Source organism: Cibotium barometz, chromosome 58 (genome assembly GCF_041138505.1).
Source record: "Cibotium barometz isolate CiBa-2024 chromosome 58, ASM4113850v1, whole genome shotgun sequence".
Taxonomy (NCBI): domain Eukaryota; kingdom Viridiplantae; phylum Streptophyta; class Polypodiopsida; order Cyatheales; family Cibotiaceae; genus Cibotium; species Cibotium barometz.
In genome coordinates this window covers 9,905,455-9,925,062 of record NC_141103.1, presented here as the reverse complement: position 1 = coordinate 9,925,062, position 19,608 = coordinate 9,905,455, and the positions used below count along the sequence as shown (strand labels likewise).

The window sequence follows — 19,608 nt, the reverse complement described above, 5'->3', positions numbered from 1 at the left end:
TGAGACGTGGACAGGTCTTGAGTATACGAAGATGCGTACATCCATGTTGGATAAGCAGAAGGCCTTGATAGACAAGGCGCTCACTCCTGTGAAAGCAGGTTGGCAGGAGTTCGGATGCACTATTATTTTAGATGGGTGGGTAGACATTTGCAAGAGTCACATAATCAATATCCTTGTGTCATCTTGCTTGGGCACCTGTTTCTTGCATGCCGCCATGGTGGATGCAGGGAGAGCAGGAGACAGGATCAGAGGGGAGTTCATTTATGGCCACGTTCGACAGGCTATAGTGTCATCAACGTAAAGGGCCAATATCACAAAATGGTTATCCACATTGCGCTTGATATAAAGATTTGGATCAGAGAAGCAAGAAACAAACCCCTGAGATGTGAGAAATTGATCAATCTTGATGCACTATGATCGTGAAGCTTATTTTAGTCCATACAAAGCACGGTGGAGTTGGTATACAAGATGTTCCTTTCTGGGAATTGTAAATCCTTTAGGTTTCTCCATATATATTTCCTCCTTTAAGTCTCCATTAAAAGGAAAGCCGTCTTAACATCCATTTGATGTATTTCCAAATCAAACTGAGTTGCAAAAGCTAGTAGTACTCGAATGCTTGTACTACGAACTACAGGTGAAAAAGTGTCATGATAGTCAATCCTTGCAATTTGTGAGTATTCCTTTGCAACTAAACGAGCTTTGAATTTATCGAAGGATCCATCTATCTTTGTTTTGGTCTTGTAAACCCACTTACATTTGATGGGAATACGATCAGAAGGTAGATTGGTAAGAATCCATGTACCTTTCGAGATCAAAGACTCATATTTAGCTTCCATGGCTTCCTTCCATTGTTCCTTTTGTGGAGAGGACATAGCTTCTGCATAAGTTGAAGGATCTTCACAAACAGCCAATACGTGATTAAAGGTTTCAAGATCATCATCATATACATGATTTGCACCGTGCTCAAGTTCAATAGGAAGATCAACATAGATATCAAGATCTGTAGCAGTCTCCTTTGAAACCGTAGGATGAACATCAATAGACTTGTCTCCAATATCCATCAAAAGAGTGTTGTCATCATGCAAATCATCGTCCAAAAGTAGAAAAGGAAAAGAAGTGAGTAATGTTTTTGTATCATCAGCATCATGTGTGGACCACGAACCTCATTACTCATTGAATATAACATCTCGACTAACAATTACCTTTTGAGAACTTGGATCGTAAAACTTGTAACCCTTTGAGTTGTCAGAATAACCAATAAAAATAACCTTCAAACCTGAAGGTTCTAGCTTGTGTCGTGTCTCTTTTGGGACATGAATATAAGCAATACACCCAAAGACTTTGAAATGTGCAACAGAAGGAACTTGGCCTATCTAGCTAAGCAATCCACGTGCTCTCTCAAGCACCTTTCCACAGGATCCAACTAGGGACTAATAGCCCTCTCTGAAGATGCAGGCTGGACAGCAGCAAAAGAAACGCATAAACACACCACCAGGAACCTCCTACCGGAAGAGGGAGGGGATCTTGGAGAGGGAGAGGAGCTGATGTGCCACTTGTCTGATGCACATACTGAATCTGTAGCTAGAACTCCTCCACTTGCCTCTGTAGAAAAACGCAACCTGGGGGCTGGCCGACAGCAGTTGGAGAGCTTGTAGAGCAAGAAACACAGCTAAGAAAGAGAAACGCAGCCACTGTTTTTTAAGGATCTACAGCCTGGAGAATCTAGGGAAGCAGAAAATGTAGAGGAACAGATTGTGCACAGCGAGAGAGAGAAAGATTGCAAGCAAGAACTGAGCTTTATTAGCTTGAGGTTACAGAGTATAAGAGCCAGCAAGTAGGGCAAGGAATGATATGATAGAATGAATAAAGGGAGCACCTCTTATATACTTGTGCATGAAGCAATCGGTTGTAGGAAAACAGGCCGACAACTCCACGACAACATAAATAGAAGGATGCAATATTTTAACATCCACATTAGCAGATTGGTAGTAGTGAGCGAAAGTTGAAAGCATTGATCGCCTCTAGTCCATCAATGCGTAGTGACAGGAGTTATGTATCTAGCCTCGAACCCATCTATCCTTATCCTTATAATTCTCATTCCAACTCGCTCTTGAAAGGTCACATCATAACTACTCCTCTCTCACCACTCTACGACATGATTATGGCACTCACGGTCGGGGAGTTTCAGAATGGAATATGGGTATGTTGAGACGAACATACATATAGAAGATGGAGTGATCAAGAGGTGAATCAATATTAGAGATTTGGAGCAATCGAAGCGATAGAAGATGGAGCGACCAAGAGGTGAATCAATATTAGAGATTTGGAGCGATCGAAGCTATAGAAGATGGAACGATCAAGAGGTGAATTGCGAGGGATTGTGGAGGATGTCTCCTCCACACTGCCATTGGGAAAAATTGGTGTCTCGTTAATATGTAATAGAATAGATAGATAGAAAGAAAGAAAATAATAGGATACACGAAGAGTGAACTTACCAAATTAGTTCCACACATACTGGACGTGTCAATAGTACAAATGACCTAGACCCTTGACTTAATCGGGAAGTATCTGTACCTGCTAATCTTAAACCAAGGTACCGACTGAGTACTACGCACTTTCTGTATATGGGCGTTTCGACTCGCGTTTCTGCACGAAGAACTTGGTTGTTCTGTCTGTTTTTGCGAGAGTTTCGTGTACATAGCTCATCGTGTTGTCTTGGTGCTAACCATCTTTTCTGCACTTTTTGGATTTCAGCATTCAAAGCATACTAGAACGCTATGTAAAGTGTCGCGAGGATTCGGAGTCCGATGATAATAATAATAATTCCTCCGATGTGAGTCTATTTTTCTCGTTGTATACTTTCAACGTAAGGTGTGGGGAATAATCTTAGAGACTGTAATCGAAAATTTCTTCAAATTCATGAATGCTGACCCTGTTGTGCTGCTGCAGAATACCCAGACAGATAGGTTGGCGCAATACACCGAGAAACTAAAAACGCTGCAAAGGTGTGTATTGTCAGAAATATATTATCCTAATGTTTTCTGGTGATTTACATTCGGTCGACAGCCTTTGAAAGGTCCTCTTTGTTGCAACGGGATGATGGCTTTTATCAAGCTTGCAGAAATCTCGTTGGTGATGATTTAGAGCGTCTATCCTTGAAAGATCTCATCCACTTGGAACAGCAAATCGATGAGAGCCTGGGCCGCGTTCGTGCAAAGAAGGCAAGTGCGATATATTATTTGACCTAGCTTCTTTTTCATTTGGCATTCCGGCTTTGTTTTGTCGGCTGAGAGGTTTGCATGTTATTCCATTTTATAGGACTATTTACATCTGGAGCGGCTTGACGAGATTCAAGAAAAGGTAGTGTGTGTGTGTGTGTGTGTGTGTGAGAGAGAGAGAGAGAGAGAGAGAGAGAGAGAGAAACGTCTACCGTCTACAGAAGACGCCAAGGGCCTATATGAGACCAAAAGTAATACAGTGGTACCATGGATATACTGGGCCATGGAAAACAGAAAGAAAAAGAAATATGAAAACATCTAACAGTACATGTGATCAACATATGATCCTGTGTAGAGTGAGATATGCTGTGATCAGCTAATGACGATTCTTGCCTCAGCCACAACCGATGTGATGGTGGAGTGAATGTCAGGCCTCTACGATGGGAGCATGTCATGTCAGCGGACAACCTTCTGTCTTTGTGTGGTGGAGAGAGAGAGAGGTTTTCTCTGATAGAGAGAGCGAGAGAGCGAGGTTTTTTCTGAGAGAGAGAGAGATGTTTATTATCATCCGAATAGCTTATGAGACCAAAAAAAAGTACACCATAGAATTTGATGGTGTTCAAATTAGCAAGTGCCAGAAAAGCATTTTGGATTCTTCAATGCTCCTCTACCATAGCTGCAAGCTCTTTGTTGGTCACATCAATATGGTTACAAAGCCAACAAAGGATCTTATTGTACTTATATCTTGGGAGTCCTTAATGTCTCTCTTTTTTTATGCTTTTCAAGAGCCTCCTCGCATATAAGTGAAGCGAATGACTTGACTGCTCCATTCCATTAAGCCATGGGGCCTTGTGTCCCACTTAGGATGGTCCTTGAATGATGTTTAGGTGTTAGCACCTCCTGTCAGCTTTTGACATCTTGTTGCTTTTCCATGCACATGTACTTATTTTGATCTTTTAAAATCTTGATATCCTTTTGTAGGTAACTACTTATTTTTGTAGGTAACCTTTTAGGTCTAACTATTCTCAAAAAGATAAGACCAAGATAAAACTACATATTAGTGTTGAAAAAGAATTGTACGTAGTCCTCTTTAAATCTTACAACAGAGATAAGATCCAAAAGCTTAACATGAGGGTGGTGATGAATCAACAAGGGGATGACAACGACTAGCGGTTAGAATCTTGGGCAGATCAGGAGTATGATCAATCATTTCTTGAGCACGGAGATTTGACCTCAAGAAGATAAAATGAGGGACAAGTCATTTTTGTAGAGTCACTTGGATGAATCAACCAAGCCTATACAGATTGGGCCAAGGATAAACTTTTTGAATGGCTTAAGATAAGAGAGGAGAGTTTTGCAGTCAAAAGGCATATGGCTCTCTCATAGAGACAATATGCACTCTAGAGCCAATGTAGTCATAACTTTGCTTCCACTAGAGTTTGTTGATAAACAGGTGGATCTCTTTGCATTGACCGCACCGGTAGGATACAAAACAATGCAATAGTCCATACAATAGGCTCTCCCCACTTATATAGCCTCACGCAACCTATAGATAGCCATTGCCTCGTAAATAGCTTTAACTTATAGAAGTATATATCCTTCCTTTCAGATGTTGATAAACCTCGCACACTACTGAGAGCTGAGGATGAAACCACAATTTGGATCTTTTGCCAGGTCGTGTTTCCACTCTATCCATGCTTTAAGAATTATGCCGAACATTATCTTTTTCTATAAAGCTTTTGAGGAGGCTAGATTAAGGAAAGGAATTGAAAATAAGCTATGTAGAAAGTTCTACTTAAGACAATGCAAAGATAGCAGTCCACGGCCACCACCAAAAGGTAAATAGGGAGTTCTACTTAAGACAATGCAAAAATAGCAATCCTACCACCAAAAGGTAAATAGGGAGTTAGGATCCCATAGCAAGGGTGATAAAAGAGGAATTTACTGAAGACGATGTGAAGATAGTAGTCCCCACACCAAAAGGTAAAGTGGGGGTTAAGATCCAATAGTAAGGGAGAGTTTCCGAGGGGAGTCTGAAATCGTGAGAGGCATCTCAAGGGGCGACAACTGTGAAGTGTTCTAGAATCCCCTAGGGAGGGACCTATTAGAAGTCATCTCCTGTCTCTATACCTATTTACCAGGGCCTCTATTGTGCGTGTGCCCGCCCTTTTAGGTGTTTTCTCATTTTTCCTCACTCCCCGTATTTTTCCCCCATTTTTCCTATTTTTTCTGTGGCTTGGGTGGCAGTCCTGTGGTGGGACAGGAGGACCTTGATCTTGGCCGACTGCATCTGTGTGTTTGCTGGAGGTGGCCGACTGTATGTGACAGGTCGTGGACACCTCTGATGCTGGCCGACACCCCCTGCAGAGCAGCTGTCCGACTGGTGTTTATGCTGGTCGTGGAGATATAGAGCCTGTCAGTTGTCCCATGAGCAAGCCGACTGCAGTATTGGGGCCATATAAAATGGCCCCACACCCCCTTGTCATTTTGTGTCTTGTATTAGGGATCTTCTTGTGTATATAGAGCAGAGTTACATGCCTATCTCTCTACTTCTCTTGTGCTGTTTATTTTCTGCACTGTTCTTGCTCTAGTGTTTCCAGATTTTGTCATCATCTCCGCTACATATTCTGACAGGATCCCCTATAGTAAAGTTAATGCTAAACCAACCCTACAAGAAGGGAGTGCCTCTAAATTAGTGATCGCTAAAAGGTAATGGCCCTCACTTCACTACATGAATACAAAGAATTATGCCTCGAAGGATGGGGAAAAGTGTCAAGATGCCTTTGATAAGAAGGCATTCAAGGCTAGATCTTTAACCTCATTATTACACTCTCCTATATGCACAACAAACCTTTTTAGAGTGTTAAAGTAAGTTTAGGAAGGCCATGAGAGCTGAAGGTGATGGAGGTGGCCCATGACTCTCAAAACTAACTTTCTCATGACAGGCTTCTCTTGGAATGCCAAGGCGATCAATGCTAATAAGCATAAGAGGGCCTCTTTTTGGATGGATGTGAAAGAGAAGCAACTGGACGTTTGGATGATTCAAGATCACTACTTATTTGGAAAGAAGGCTAAGCAATGGGAATATGGATCTTTATGGCAATTAGGACTGTTTACCCAACTATGATTTTGTTAATCATCTAGTGGGGAGGATTTTGATTGTTAAAATTATCTTGATAAACTTTATATGGAGCTCTTACAACTAAAGATGAAAGAAGAACTGTGCAACCAATTGGGACAGCTTTGAACAACCCAAAGTGTTGGATTTTGGTAGGAAAGGCATAACATTGGAGCAAATATAGTGGAAAGGCATAGAGACAGTGTGGGAGCAAGCAAGTGGGAGCAAGCACTATTCAAGGAATAGAAATAGCATGGGAGCAAGCACTATTCAAGGAATAGAAATAGCATGGGAGCAAGCTATATTCTAATATGCTTGAAAGGCGAAAAGATAGCATGGGAGCAAGTAATATTCTAGCTAATGTAGATAGAAAAAGCAATGAAAAAGATGAACTCTGCACAAGGATCTTGTTGATTGATTGGGATCTAGGTAATGGAAAATTCCCAAGTGGTCCCAAAAGAAAATTGATCGTTCACCTCCCTACTCAAAGATGAGTTGTTTTAAAGAAAAATCTATACATGTGAATGTGACATGCGGGGGATTGATCATAGTAATCACAACCTTAGGCTAACTAAACAAATAGTCTCAATGCAATGCAATGCAACTATATTAGATGAATGGTTTACAATGAGATCTAAATAGATCTATGATGCTGTCCTAGATGAAGATCCTTCTCAGGAGGAGAGGGATATGATGAATGCTGATGATGAGACTGTTACTTGCTCCAATGTTGAGGACCATCCTTCGATGCCGTCTTCCCTCTATGTAGGAGGTAGAAATGATGAACTATGTGCTGAATTTGCTAGCTAAACTGGTGATCTGCTTCTCCCTTGCTCCATGGATGAGAAACACTGAGGAGATATGAGATCATTGACTGAATATGTTGCCTATGATGACTGTATGCTGAGTGAACTGCTGTCCCATTGACTTCCCTTGTCTCTTGGGAAGGAAACGCTGAAAAGAGAAGCTGAGATACTTGGATTGAACTGATGTGCGATGGCTTATATATGGGTAAGTGCTGCTGGTCGGGTAGATAAACTGTTGTCGGTCAGGTATCTGGACTCCACGAATGCCATAAATGCTCATAATACTTGTCGGCTGCCACCTACTTGCTGTCAGCTGCCACCATAAATGCCTATGAAGCCTAATGAAGTCTAATGTGCTGCTTTAGATGATTTACTCAGCCTATACCGCGAAATACATGCTGAATACCATGCTTAAATGTCTGATAAAATGCTGGAAAATACCAGATAAATCTCGATTAATTCGTGATTAATGTTTATGATGCCATGTCACTTGTACACCTTTCGGGTGTGCACGTGACAATGAAGCAATGAAATAATCCCCACTTTCCCCAAATGCATGGGAGTTAAATTGTGAATATAATGCATTGTATCATTAGAAATGTTAGTAGGATCAGAGCTACTAAAAAAGGTAGGTACAATAGGCACTTCAGGAGTAAGATCATGTGTTACTTTTGAGACAAACTAGACAATTGCCTCCCCAGGAACTTCAAAGGCTTGAGGAATCCAAGACTGGGTGGAATGAGATTGAGAATTAGAGGGCTTAAGTTGGAAGTCTCCTATCCAAGAAACTTCACTTTAGAAAAGACCAAGCCCCTTCCAATTTTATATGTAAGGCCTTGAAGTCTAAAAAACCTAGGATTTCATTAACAAAAAGTGAGAGCCAATGATGGTCAAAGTGCTCTTTGATCGAAAGGAAATGGCAAGGAAATGGGCGAAAGCCTTGTGTGTAGTACCCACCCTCCCCCCCACCCCCACCGCCGTCGCCCCCCGCCTCTGCATTTAGCTCCCGCGCCTATGTGCCCCTTTGTTGTGCCAGATTCCTCTACACCCCCCCTCTCACCATCGCTATTCTCGTGACAATTGCATCTTTAGAGGTCTCCACTCTATTGTGCAAGATTGTTGGTAGCCGCTCAGCGGCGGGGACAACTCAAAGATCTTCTACTACAGACTATCCTCTTGGTGTGCCGGCAAAGATCACAAACATTCATCCTTTAGGACGCGGCTACTACCACATTGAGTTTGACTTGCCAGCGACGTCACATAGCGTCATGCAGGTGAGCCCCGTTGCATTGCGTATGGCCAAGCCTTCTTTACAAGGTGGCAACACAACTTCTACCCTGCATCCGACCCACGAGCTAGCATTTCAAACTGTCCTGTGATAGTCTGCTTCCTAGGCCTCAGGAAGGAATACCTTCCTCTTCTCCCGGTGATTGGTGGAGCCATTGGGAGACTGATGGAATCCCCCCCAACTCCTCCTTTGTCTCTCGCACGGACGGCCAGGATTCCATCTCTTCGTGTTGCCTCTCCGAAGACTATCCCTTCCTTGTCTTCGGGGAGACCCCATCCTGCTGAGAGTGGAGTATTCAGGCCTCCCTGGCCAATGCTTCATTTGTAGGAAAATGGGACACCTCACCAGAGCTTGCCCTCGCACCTTGCCCTCGCACCAATCCAGGAGACCACCTCCGGTGGTCCCCCCTCGGTCCTAGCTCAAATCATCATCAAGGGGTAGGGAGAGAGGCAGGCTCTTAGGCAACCAAGCACCAGGACCCAACCACAAACAACTCTGCTGTCTGCTGGCAGACCGTTGGCGCACCGAAAGGTCTGCTAACCGACTTCTAGAGCTAAGCGATGCCACTGCGTGCACTAGGCTGGCAAAGTACAAGAGGATTCGAGAATTTATTATCATAGCACCCACCCATCCATGATGACCCCCAGTCACTACGAGGGTCCTACCTTCGGCGCAGCGCTTACCCTACCGAGATGAGTCCTCAGCCTCTCAAATTTGAGTGCGGCCGGCTAAACCCAGTGAGCCCGGTGAGCCCCTCCCCGGTGGATCACTCCCAGCTGCTCCCATTTCCCTCTTCCTCGCCTTCCCACCCCCCTCTGCCTTCTCCCCCCCTCCCCCTCCCCCTTCCTCCTCATCCTCCATCCTTGCCACCGACTCTTCTCACAACTGTCCCCCCCTCCCCATCCTCTTCTTCTAAGCCCACACTCCCCCCTCCCTCTGCCTCTCTAAGAGCACTCCTCGTGCCTTTTAGCAACGCCCGACCTGGAACAACGGAGGTGCTGGCAAGCTCCGTTGTTTGATTCATCGATTCTCAAAACCATTAGAGATGCCCACCATCGCCGCTTCCTTGGTGAGGGCTCTCCTACGAGAGTCCCCAGCCCCGACAGGTGGGCCCCGAGGATCTTAGGACTGCTGGTGGATTATTGTTTCTTCCGATATCTTGTGGTTGATCGAATTGATATTTTTGAGGAGACAGTGGCTCCCATTCGGATCTGTATGGTGTTTCATCATTCCAAGCCATCCATGCCAGAGCGTGATTATCTTCTCCTTTCCTTTGAGTGCAGCCTCGGAGACGGAGTGGGATTTGGAGCCGATGGCTACCCCCATCCAGGGGGGGCAGGCAGTAGATGTCTCACACCATCTTCATAATTTGCGCATCACTGATGTGCTCACCCATCTTTGGCCCCTGGCTCTGATGGAGCTGGGAGGCTCAGGCCATAGAGATCATGATGGGGAGGTGGTGTGTCTTCTAGCCTGGAGGTGCTACTTTTTGTGTTTCTTCATATCTCAGTTGCACTACCCCTCGCCCCCTCTTATAGATACCTTCATTGTGATCGATGGAGTTCAGAGTATGCCTACTCTCACCCTCAGACAAAGTGGTGACACATGGAGGACAAGATCTGAATGGGAGAATTAGGAGAATTAGGGTTTCATGTGGGAGACATACACAGAGAAGAAGGGAGAGAGAGAGAGAGAGATATGTGGGGATAAGTCAACTCATTGAATGTGAGTGTGTGACTCCCCTATCACACATGTATATTTTGCACTAGTACACATAGTGCACTTAGTACATTAAAAGTACTAAGTGTACTATGTACTAAAACTTATGGGCTAGTACACACTATAAGAAGAGAAGAAGGGAGAGAGAGAGAGAGAGATATATGGGGATAAGTCAACTCATTGAATGTGAGTGTGTGACTCCCCTATCACACATGTATATTTTGCACTAGTACACATAGTGCACTTAGTACATTAAAAGTACTAAGTGTACTATGTACTAAAACTTATGGGCTAGTACACACTATAAGGGTGGGCATAATGCCTTTACCCCAACAACCTCCCACTTAAAGGCAAAGTGCCCTTAAGTAAAGGAAAAGAAAAAATCAGCATGTACATGATAATATATGACAACATAGAACGGACCTTCTCTTGAATAGTCCTGTTCATCCTCTGCTGTCCCGTTTTGTGGAGGATGATTAAGGAGTAGAGAGCTCCCTCTTGATGCCTTTAGCATCACAAAAGTCCTAAAACTGTTTGGACATATACTCTCCACCATTGTCAGAACGCAAAGCCTTCAGTGTTTTGTCAGTTTGATTCTCAACAAGAGCAACAAACTTCTCAAACACTGAGAATGTATCACTCTTCAAACGAAGAGGATAGACCCACACCTTGCGTGTGGCATCATCAATAAAAGACACAAAATATTTTGCCCCTCCCAAAGAAAGCTGAGGCATCTCACATACATCTGTATGCACAAGCTCTAACTGAGCATCTTTCTGTCCAAGAGCTTTCTTGTGGGGGCACTGGAGTTGCCTACCATATATACAATGCTCACAAAACTGAAAACTTGAGAACTTTAGAGAAGGCAAGTAACCAAAACGAGACAATTGCTCCATTCCTTTGACACTCATGTGTCCCAACCAGCTATGCCACATAGAGATTTCCGGCAGCTCCGTTGCATTTACATTAGCATGGTGACAAACACCTGCATGCATGAAGTAAAGAGTGTCCACCTTAGAGCCTCTGGCAACAACCAGTGAGCCCTTACTAATCTTCCACTTTCCACGACCAAATGTGGTAACATAATCAGCATCATCAAGCTGTCCAGTAGAAAGCAGGTTCTTCTTGATCTCAGGCACATGCACATGATCTCAGGTTCTTCTTGATCTCAGGTTCTTCTTGATGTCAGGCACATGCCTGACATCATGGAGCATAAGCTATGAGCCATCTGAAAACACAAGCCTCACATCACCTCTGCCAAGAATCTTGCATGCATGGTTATCACCCAAATAAACTACTCCTTCATTGCCAGTAGTATACCTGCTCCATGATGTCAGGCACATGCCTGACATCATGGAGCATAAGCTATGAGCCATCTGAAAACACAAGCCTCACATCACCTCTGCCAAGAATCTTGCATGCATGGTTATCACCCAAATAAACTACTCCTTCATTGCCAGTAGTATACCTGACAAACAAGTCTCTGCAACCTGTGACATGAAAGGAGGCACCTGAATCAATGATCCATGAGTGCATACCATGACCATCTCCTGCAAGAAGTGAATGGGCATCAAGTGAAGACGTGAAGAGGACTTCATCCTCAATGTCACCTGCATGTGACACATTGACTTCTTCAATCTTGACTCCACTTTTGCCCTTTGGCTTTGCATCTTTGGCTTCATCTTTGTCTTTGTCTTTTCCTTTGCGCTTTTCCTTTTGATCATTCTTCCATTTGTAGCATTGCTTTTTGAAGTGTCCCTTCTTGCCACAATAATGGCATTCCAAGTCCTTTTTAGAGCGGGACTTGCTCCTTCCCCGTTCTTGGCTTTTACCCCTTTGCTGGGATCTCCCACGTGCATTCATTGCATTGGACTTTCGAACAGAGTTGTTCTTCCTATTCATCTCCTCTTGAAGGAGAGCACCCTCAACATCTGCATATGACAGCATAGCATTCGAATTACTAGTGGCTGTCCTGAATGTGTCCCAACTCTCTGGCAAAGTGCATAAGAGAAAGGTGGCTTTGAACTCATCGTCCATTGCCAACTTTTGATTGATTACCTGGCTGACAATACCATTAAACTCATTTAGATGGACTGTCATGGACGCCCCTTCCTTCATTTGAAGACCTATGAGTTTCTTCAACCAATACACTTTGCTCGAGGCACTTTGCTGGGCATACAAGTCCTGCAATCTCTGCCACATTCCCCAAGCTGTCTTCTCTTCACGAATGCTGAAAAGTAAAGAGTCTGACACAGACAACATGATAGTAGATCTTGCCAGCTCATCCATATCTTCCCATTCTCGAGCAGTAAGAGAAGCGGGCATTACACCCCTTTCTTTGATGGGCTTGTGCTGCTTCTTCTGGAGCAACACATTATAGCACTGGGTTTGCCAAATGTCATAATTATGTGAGCCTTCAAGCTTCTTGATGTGAAGCAATGAAGAGCTCTCACCTGTGGTTGCCATAGCAATATGCAACCTGTCAACAGTCAATGCCTGACTCCCTGCAAGATGTGCAAACACTGCACCAAAAGCACACAAAGTGCTCACAGTTGTTCTTCCAAGGTTTATCTCCCACTGCGGAAGCACAAATGCAACTCTACTTCAACTGTATGTGATGAAATCACCAAAATCTGGTTGCTGCAGATTTAGGACAACACCTTAAATGTGCTCTGTTCCCCTTCCAAAGTACTGTACAAGAGTACTCAGTGCTCACCAATAATATACCAAACCTGTACCGGCAAGTACAGCAGCTGAAAATGAACCTTTTCCTCACTCAAATCAGTGTACAGCCATGCCAAAACTTGTACAAAGATGTACCAAATCTGTACCAACAAGTACAACAGCAATAAATGCTCTCTTGGCTGTCCAAATGAGTGAAAATCAGATTTTTACAATCTCGACCACTGCATACAATAGTCTCGAACAGAAATTGGGCAAAAGCCCCTTGACTGCAAGCTGATTTATGAGGATTCAAGGCGTAAAAGTCTTGTCTGCTGCTTTGCCAAGCTCAACAAGCATAAAATCTTGAAAAGCCCCTTGATTTAAGATCAATTTCTGATCATACATGGTACATTAACGCACATGAAGGCATCCAGAGTCTTCACAATGCTTCCCCCTGCTGGCCACATATACATCCAATACATAAAAGCCCCTTGATTTACAAGCACATTGAGTGCTTGACAGGCATCAACACATTGCCCAAAGCATCAAATGCGAGTGCTTGCATGCAAATCAATCCAATTGGCACAAAAGCCCTTTGATTTGCACTGCAATTTCCTGCAATTTGGGCCCAAATGTGAGATTGCTCACATCATACAGCATGTATGAATGCCCAATGGCACAATTACATCAAAAGCCCCAAATTTTGACATCCAATTTCCTACAAATTAATTCTGAATGTGACCAATGTCACCCAATTTTGCCAATTTTGCTCAAAATTTGAGTAATTTGGCACCTGTACGTGCTCAATTGATGATTGTACCTGCTCAATTGATGATTGGACATGCAAAATCCCAAAAAATTGAAGCAAAATACCTCGTACAAATTTTTGATTTCTGTTGGGCAGCACTCAGGGAAACGCGTTAGTCTGAAGCCTTATTTCTCTCTCTGTTGAAGGGCGAGAATGGAAGAGAGTAATGGAAGCAATGGAAACCTTCGTCTACAGCAGCACCTTTGCAGCGCTAAGTGCAACACTTGTTGCCGCGTTTGCAGAACCAAGGGTGCCGCCCGTGTGTGCAACGCTAAGCAGTTTCGATGGTTGTGGCTGCTCTGTGTTGTGTCGATCAGCAGCACTATCTAAATGCCTGCTGTGCAGCGCTTTGTAGCACCTGTGCCTACTGTGCTTGCTTTGCTACGTTGCCTGCCATGGCAGCTGCTGACATCTGCAACACCCAAGCCACCCACCTGTTGCCTCGCTTGTGTGCACCTTGTGTCACCTCAACAGCACTCTCAAGTCGCCTCAAGAGCCACGAGATACAGAGTGTCGCCTGGCTGCAACATTACTGCAGTCGGAAGGTTGAAAGACAGCTTCGCAATAGGCAGGGTCGCCAACTTGGCTCTGATACCAGTTGAATGGGAGAATTAGGAGAATTAGGGTTTCATGTGGGAGACATACACAGAGAAGAAGGGAGAGACAGAGAGAGAGACATATGTGGGGATAAGTCAACTCATTGAATGTGAGTGTGTGACTCCCCTATCACACATGTATATTTTGCACTAGTACACATAGTGCACTTAGTACATTAAAAGTACTAAGTGTACTATGTACTAAAACTTATGGGCTAGTACACACTATAAGGGTGGGCATAATGCCTTTACCCCAACAAGATCCATGCCCACTTAGCGCGCCTTCATCCCAAGACCAATTGTGTTACTCCTCGTCGCGTTGAAAGAGGGTAGTTCTGAGAGTTCCACCTCCCATATATTTTGATACATGGATAGCCTCATGGAACATTCACTGTTTAGGGAGGCCTCAATGCTTTCATAGGCGAGGCGTCCTTAGAAGAGGAGAGCTACATACAGCTACAGTTGGGGTCCCATCGACAATCTCTTCTCTTGTTCTAGGCTGTGAATATGCCAGGGGAATGACTGACTATGATGCATTTACCTTCACCTAGAAGGATGGAGAAAACGATCATGAATTCTTGCTAAATTTTTGATGTAGGGCCGAGAAACGCTGTGAAACCGGCCTTGAGAAACTTGACGGGCGGTGAGCACACTTAATCACACTTAAAACTCTTTACGAACTAGAATAATAAACTTGGAAGAAGAAAAAGAATAAGTGGAGCTAAAGTGCTCCTGCACAAAAGATGAATTGGCCCCACACCGTGGCGCCGCAGGTATTTATTTATCACTCACAGTCGGCGTAGCCCTTGTACAATTCTCGAGAAGATGCCTCCTTGCTTCATGTGGAGGAGATCTCCTCTTAAAACTTTCACCCGATTTGTGTTGTGGGATACAAGAGCCTTGGCCCCCTTTTTATACAAATTTGGGGGTGAAAAGCATAGCTTTTTCCCCTAGAAAAAAACTACTACAAGTGCTTTTTTAAAAAAAGACTCTTCGAATAGCTTTTCTCTTTCTTTTATTATTATTATTATTATTATATATTTTAAAAAAATGAAATTAGCACGGTGCTAGCGTTTTCGAAATTCACGCTGCTTTTCTTTTTCGCAATTTGCTGCCCGTTGCTTTTTTCTCTTGCATCTAGCTGCTGCCTGGCATTTCTCTTCACTTCTCTCTCTTTCGCTTGTGCGCCTCCTGCCACGGTCCTCGCCTGCACAGCAGCCAGCCACACGTGCGCTTGTGCGCCTCCTGCCCCACTGTCCTCGCCTGCTGTGCAGAGCCAGCCACATATGTCAGCGCTTGTGCCCTATCATTGCCTGCAGCGAGCCACACGTGCGCTTGTAGTCAGCCACATCAGTGCCTGTGCCACATCAGTTCTGTGTGCCACGTGTGCCATGTCAGCTGCCTGCATCAGTCATTTGTGCCACATGGCAGTGCCACATCACCTTCTGCGTTGGTGGCTGCTGACTGGTTGTGCTTGCAGGGCTGACCCACAGGTTGCCTTGAGTGAGAAGGAAATTGCTACACCTGCAAAAACAAGGTAAGAAACACATATACATACACATGAACAAACATATGAGCATGCACACACATGTACACACACACACACACCAAACATGTATCTGCATCCACACACGTGTACAATCTTACACGTGTACAATCTTACACGTGCACATACAAAATAAAGCATGATTAGTGAATGTTAAACATGCTTAAACATAATCGCAATGCTTAAGAAAAGAGGTAAAATACTCAGTCCTAGAACATATTCCCCTCTTAAAACAAAGCAGTCATCCTTAATTGTTCATTCAAAGGATCTGCCAAACGAAAAAGAACCTAAGAGACCAATAAGAAAGCTATGTCCTGCCAATTGAAACAGAACCTAAGAGACCAATAAGAAAGCTATGTCCTGCCAACTGAATAACATAAAAGAAGAACATCCACCTCATGATGAATAGTCATGTCCCCCTGGATGCTTTACCTGCTCCGCTCATGGCCATCCCACAGGACCCACGATCAACAGTACATTATGAACATGAGTAAACACTGATGCAAATCAAATGAAAGTCTAGAATAGGCGTCCCCATTCTCTCAAAAAGATCTGTATATCCATAAATCAAACCATGTCACTAGTACACATATATCATAGAAATCCTATAGGCAGATATACTGTCAGTTCAGTATCTCGGGTGTGCTGATAAGAACACCAAGCGACTTCTAGATCTCATCCAAGTGAACTCTGTGACAAGGGAGTGGAGTCACCCCCCTCTTGAGTAACAGGTAGTACTCCAGAATCCACAGCTGAACATGTTGAAGCACTTTCTAAGGTAGGCTCCAAACCAAAAGCCTCGAGGTAAAGTTTTAGTATCCTCGGTGAATCTGCCAAGTCACCCTCCTCCATCCACTTCGAATCCATAGGGGAATAGTTCACAAACTTCACCAGATATCGACGTGAAACTTTTCCTCTGACTTTTCTTTCTTTATGTGCCAAAATCTGTTCCGGTTGAAGAATCTCATCTTGTGTCTCATCAACCTGATCTGTAGGCACCTCACCTCTAGTAGAAGGTTTAAGAAGACTCACATGGAATGCATTATGAATCCTCCAATGATCCGGTAGCTGAAAACGATAAGAAACATCACTCATCTTCTTAATCACCTGAAAAGGTCCATAGTACCGCATACTTAGTTTGGGATATAAGTGTTGTTTACCCTTCATTTTTCACTCAAAATCTGTGTCATGAGCATACTGTTCTCGCATATCATCAAGTTCATGATGAAAGATAATAGAGACGGCAGCCACATGTGGTTTCCTAGACAAGGCATCCGCAACCACATTCTTTTTGCCATCCACATCATGAACAATCTGAAAGTGAAACATGGACAAAAAGCTTTCCCATCTCATATGCTTCTCTGAGAGCTTCATTTGAGTAAGGAAGTATCGTAGAGTCTGATGTCACTCTGAACAATGAAATTAGCCCCAAGAAGGTAATGCTTCCAAGTAGAAAGAGCATGAATAACCGCAAGAAGCTCCTTCTCATATACTTGTAGATTCCTTTCTGCTAGTGACAAAGTTCTACTCTCATAAGCAATAACATGTCCATCCTGTATAAGAACAGCTCCAATGCTATTCCCACATGCATCACACTGTACCACAAAAGGTTTATGTAGATCTGGTAGAACCAAAACTGGATGAGTGGTTAGCTTTTCCTTAAGCTTGTTGAAAGCTTCCACTTCTTTCTCTGTCCATCGAAACTTAACATCCTTTTTGGTCAAGTGATGTAAAGGTGAAGCAATCTCTACAAAGAATCGGATAAAGCTCCTGTAATATGAACAAAGTTCTAAGAAACTTCGCACATTATATATAAATTGCAAATCCGGCCAATTCTTTATCGCTTCAATTTTCACTGGATCCATCCTGACACCATCCTTAGACACTATGTGCCCAAGAAAATGAATCTCCTGCATGAAAAATTCACTCTTCTTTCCATTGACAACCAACCTATGCTTTCTGAGTTCCTCAAACACTTTGGTCAAATGCTCTCAATGCTCCTTTTCGGAATGAGAAAACACAATCATATCATCAAAGAAAGTACCCACAAAAGCACGATTGAAAGTCGTTGGAGCATTTGTAAGACCAAAAAGGCATGACCAAAAACTCATAAAGTCCAAAAGTTGTCCTAAAGTGTGTCTTGTGCACATCTTTTGGTCTGATGCGAATTTAATGGTATCCACTCTTTAGATCAATGCGACTGAAGTAAGCTGCTCCCTGTAACCGATCCAAAATATCATCGATTCGTGGTATAGGGAATCTGTTCTTGATGGTAATCTTATTCAGTGCCCTGTAATCAATGCACATCCACCAAGAACCATCTTTCTTTTGTACCAAAAGCACTAGTGAACAATAGGGCGAAGAGCTCAAGTGAATCAACCCTTTGTCCAATAGATCACGCACTTAGCTCATAATCTCTTCTTGTTGGACTGCACTCACCCTAATCCCATGATCCTCAGGCCTAGCAGGCGGCAACTCCCCTGGCAAAGCCTTTGAAAAACAATCTTGAAAACTTGAGAAAATCCATTCTTTCCTTGTCCAACTCAGACAAGTTGGAATCTGTGGTATCCTGATTCTCTTTAACAAACACTAGGTAAACAAAAAGATGTTGATTAAACGAGAAATGGCCGAGGCCGATACAACAGGAATAGAATCTCCTTTAAGCTTTACATCAAGAGTGTGTTCCTTATTCTTGTGAGAGAGTGATTTTCCTATTGAAAGTATCTACCACCCTTTAACTTTATGGCACCAAGGCATACCCAACAAAACATCACAACCCTCCAATGGCATAATGTAGAAATCATCCTCTCTGTCCGTGTTAAGTCTGCAAACTGAGACGCAGTTTCCCAATGATCGGTGTAAGCTCAACCGAGTGTCGAGGACAAGACAAAGTAGCCTCATGCAACACACCCATCTCTTCTAGTTTGATGCCCAACTTTGCCGCAAGCTCGGGGGTGATGAAGTTTGCACGAGCCCCAGCCCCAGGATCAAAAAAGATCAAAACCTGCTGATCTCGAAGTCTTCCCCATGCTCTACACAACTCTGAAGATGCATCCCCTTGCTTCAACTCTGAAGATGCATCCCCTTGCTTCAACCCTATCAAATCAGGTACTAGCCCAACAGAGGGTTTTTGTTTCTTTGCTTTAGGTTCTTCCTGTGAATCATCTACGTTTTTAAGTGCTCTCTTCAGACACCGATAGTACCGATGTCCCTCCTCCACAAGAGAAACATTTGTTGGCAGCTATAAGCTCTTTCTTTTCTTCACTTGTTCTTTGAGGTAAGGGCTGAAATTTCCTCTTCTTGGATTGCCTCTTCTCTAGTGGTTCAGTGTCTTTGTTGTCCTTTGACTTCTTCGCCTGTTTAAATGCTTTCTTATAGAAGAGACGTTGATCCGTAAATCCTAACATCTGACCAGTAAGCATGGCATATCCAGTCTGAGCATTTTCTATCATCTGAGTCATATTGATGACCTTTGTTTTAATGCAATAGTCACGAAGCTCCTTGGGTAACCCACAACAATATGTCTCTACCTGGTCAACCAGTGACACGAGCCTAAAGGATGTGACCGGTAGGGCATCCCGAAATTTCTTGTTATATTCTTCTAGATTACTACAATTTCTAGAATCTAATGGATGCCAAGCTGTCATAACATCCACCTCAAAAGTCGGTGTCAACCATAAAGAAGAGAAGATTTTCTTGAACTCCACCCAAGTGCTAGGTCCTGTACCGTGATGAAGAAGTGTTGACCACCATTCAAGAGCATTTCCCTTTAGGAAAGAAGCTTCCTTCCGTACCTTAGATGCCTTTGTGAAGTTACCACCAAAAAATGCCGCATCAAACTATTG

At 43.5% G+C, this 19,608-nt stretch overlaps 1 protein-coding gene across 1 annotated transcript in view; it reads left to right on the top strand.

Annotated features, from left to right (window-relative positions):
- LOC147605882 (MADS-box protein SOC1-like) overlaps window positions 1–19,608 on the top strand; it is a 90,729-nt gene that overhangs the window by 31,177 nt on the left and 39,944 nt on the right. The window contains exons 3-6 of the mRNA XM_086792435.1: window positions 2,755–2,833; window positions 2,950–3,005; window positions 3,122–3,221; window positions 3,319–3,360. Of these exons, the coding sequence (XP_086648561.1) occupies window positions 2,755–2,833; window positions 2,950–3,005; window positions 3,122–3,221; window positions 3,319–3,360 (277 nt within the window). The remainder of the gene's footprint in view (window positions 1–2,754; window positions 2,834–2,949; window positions 3,006–3,121; window positions 3,222–3,318; window positions 3,361–19,608) is intronic.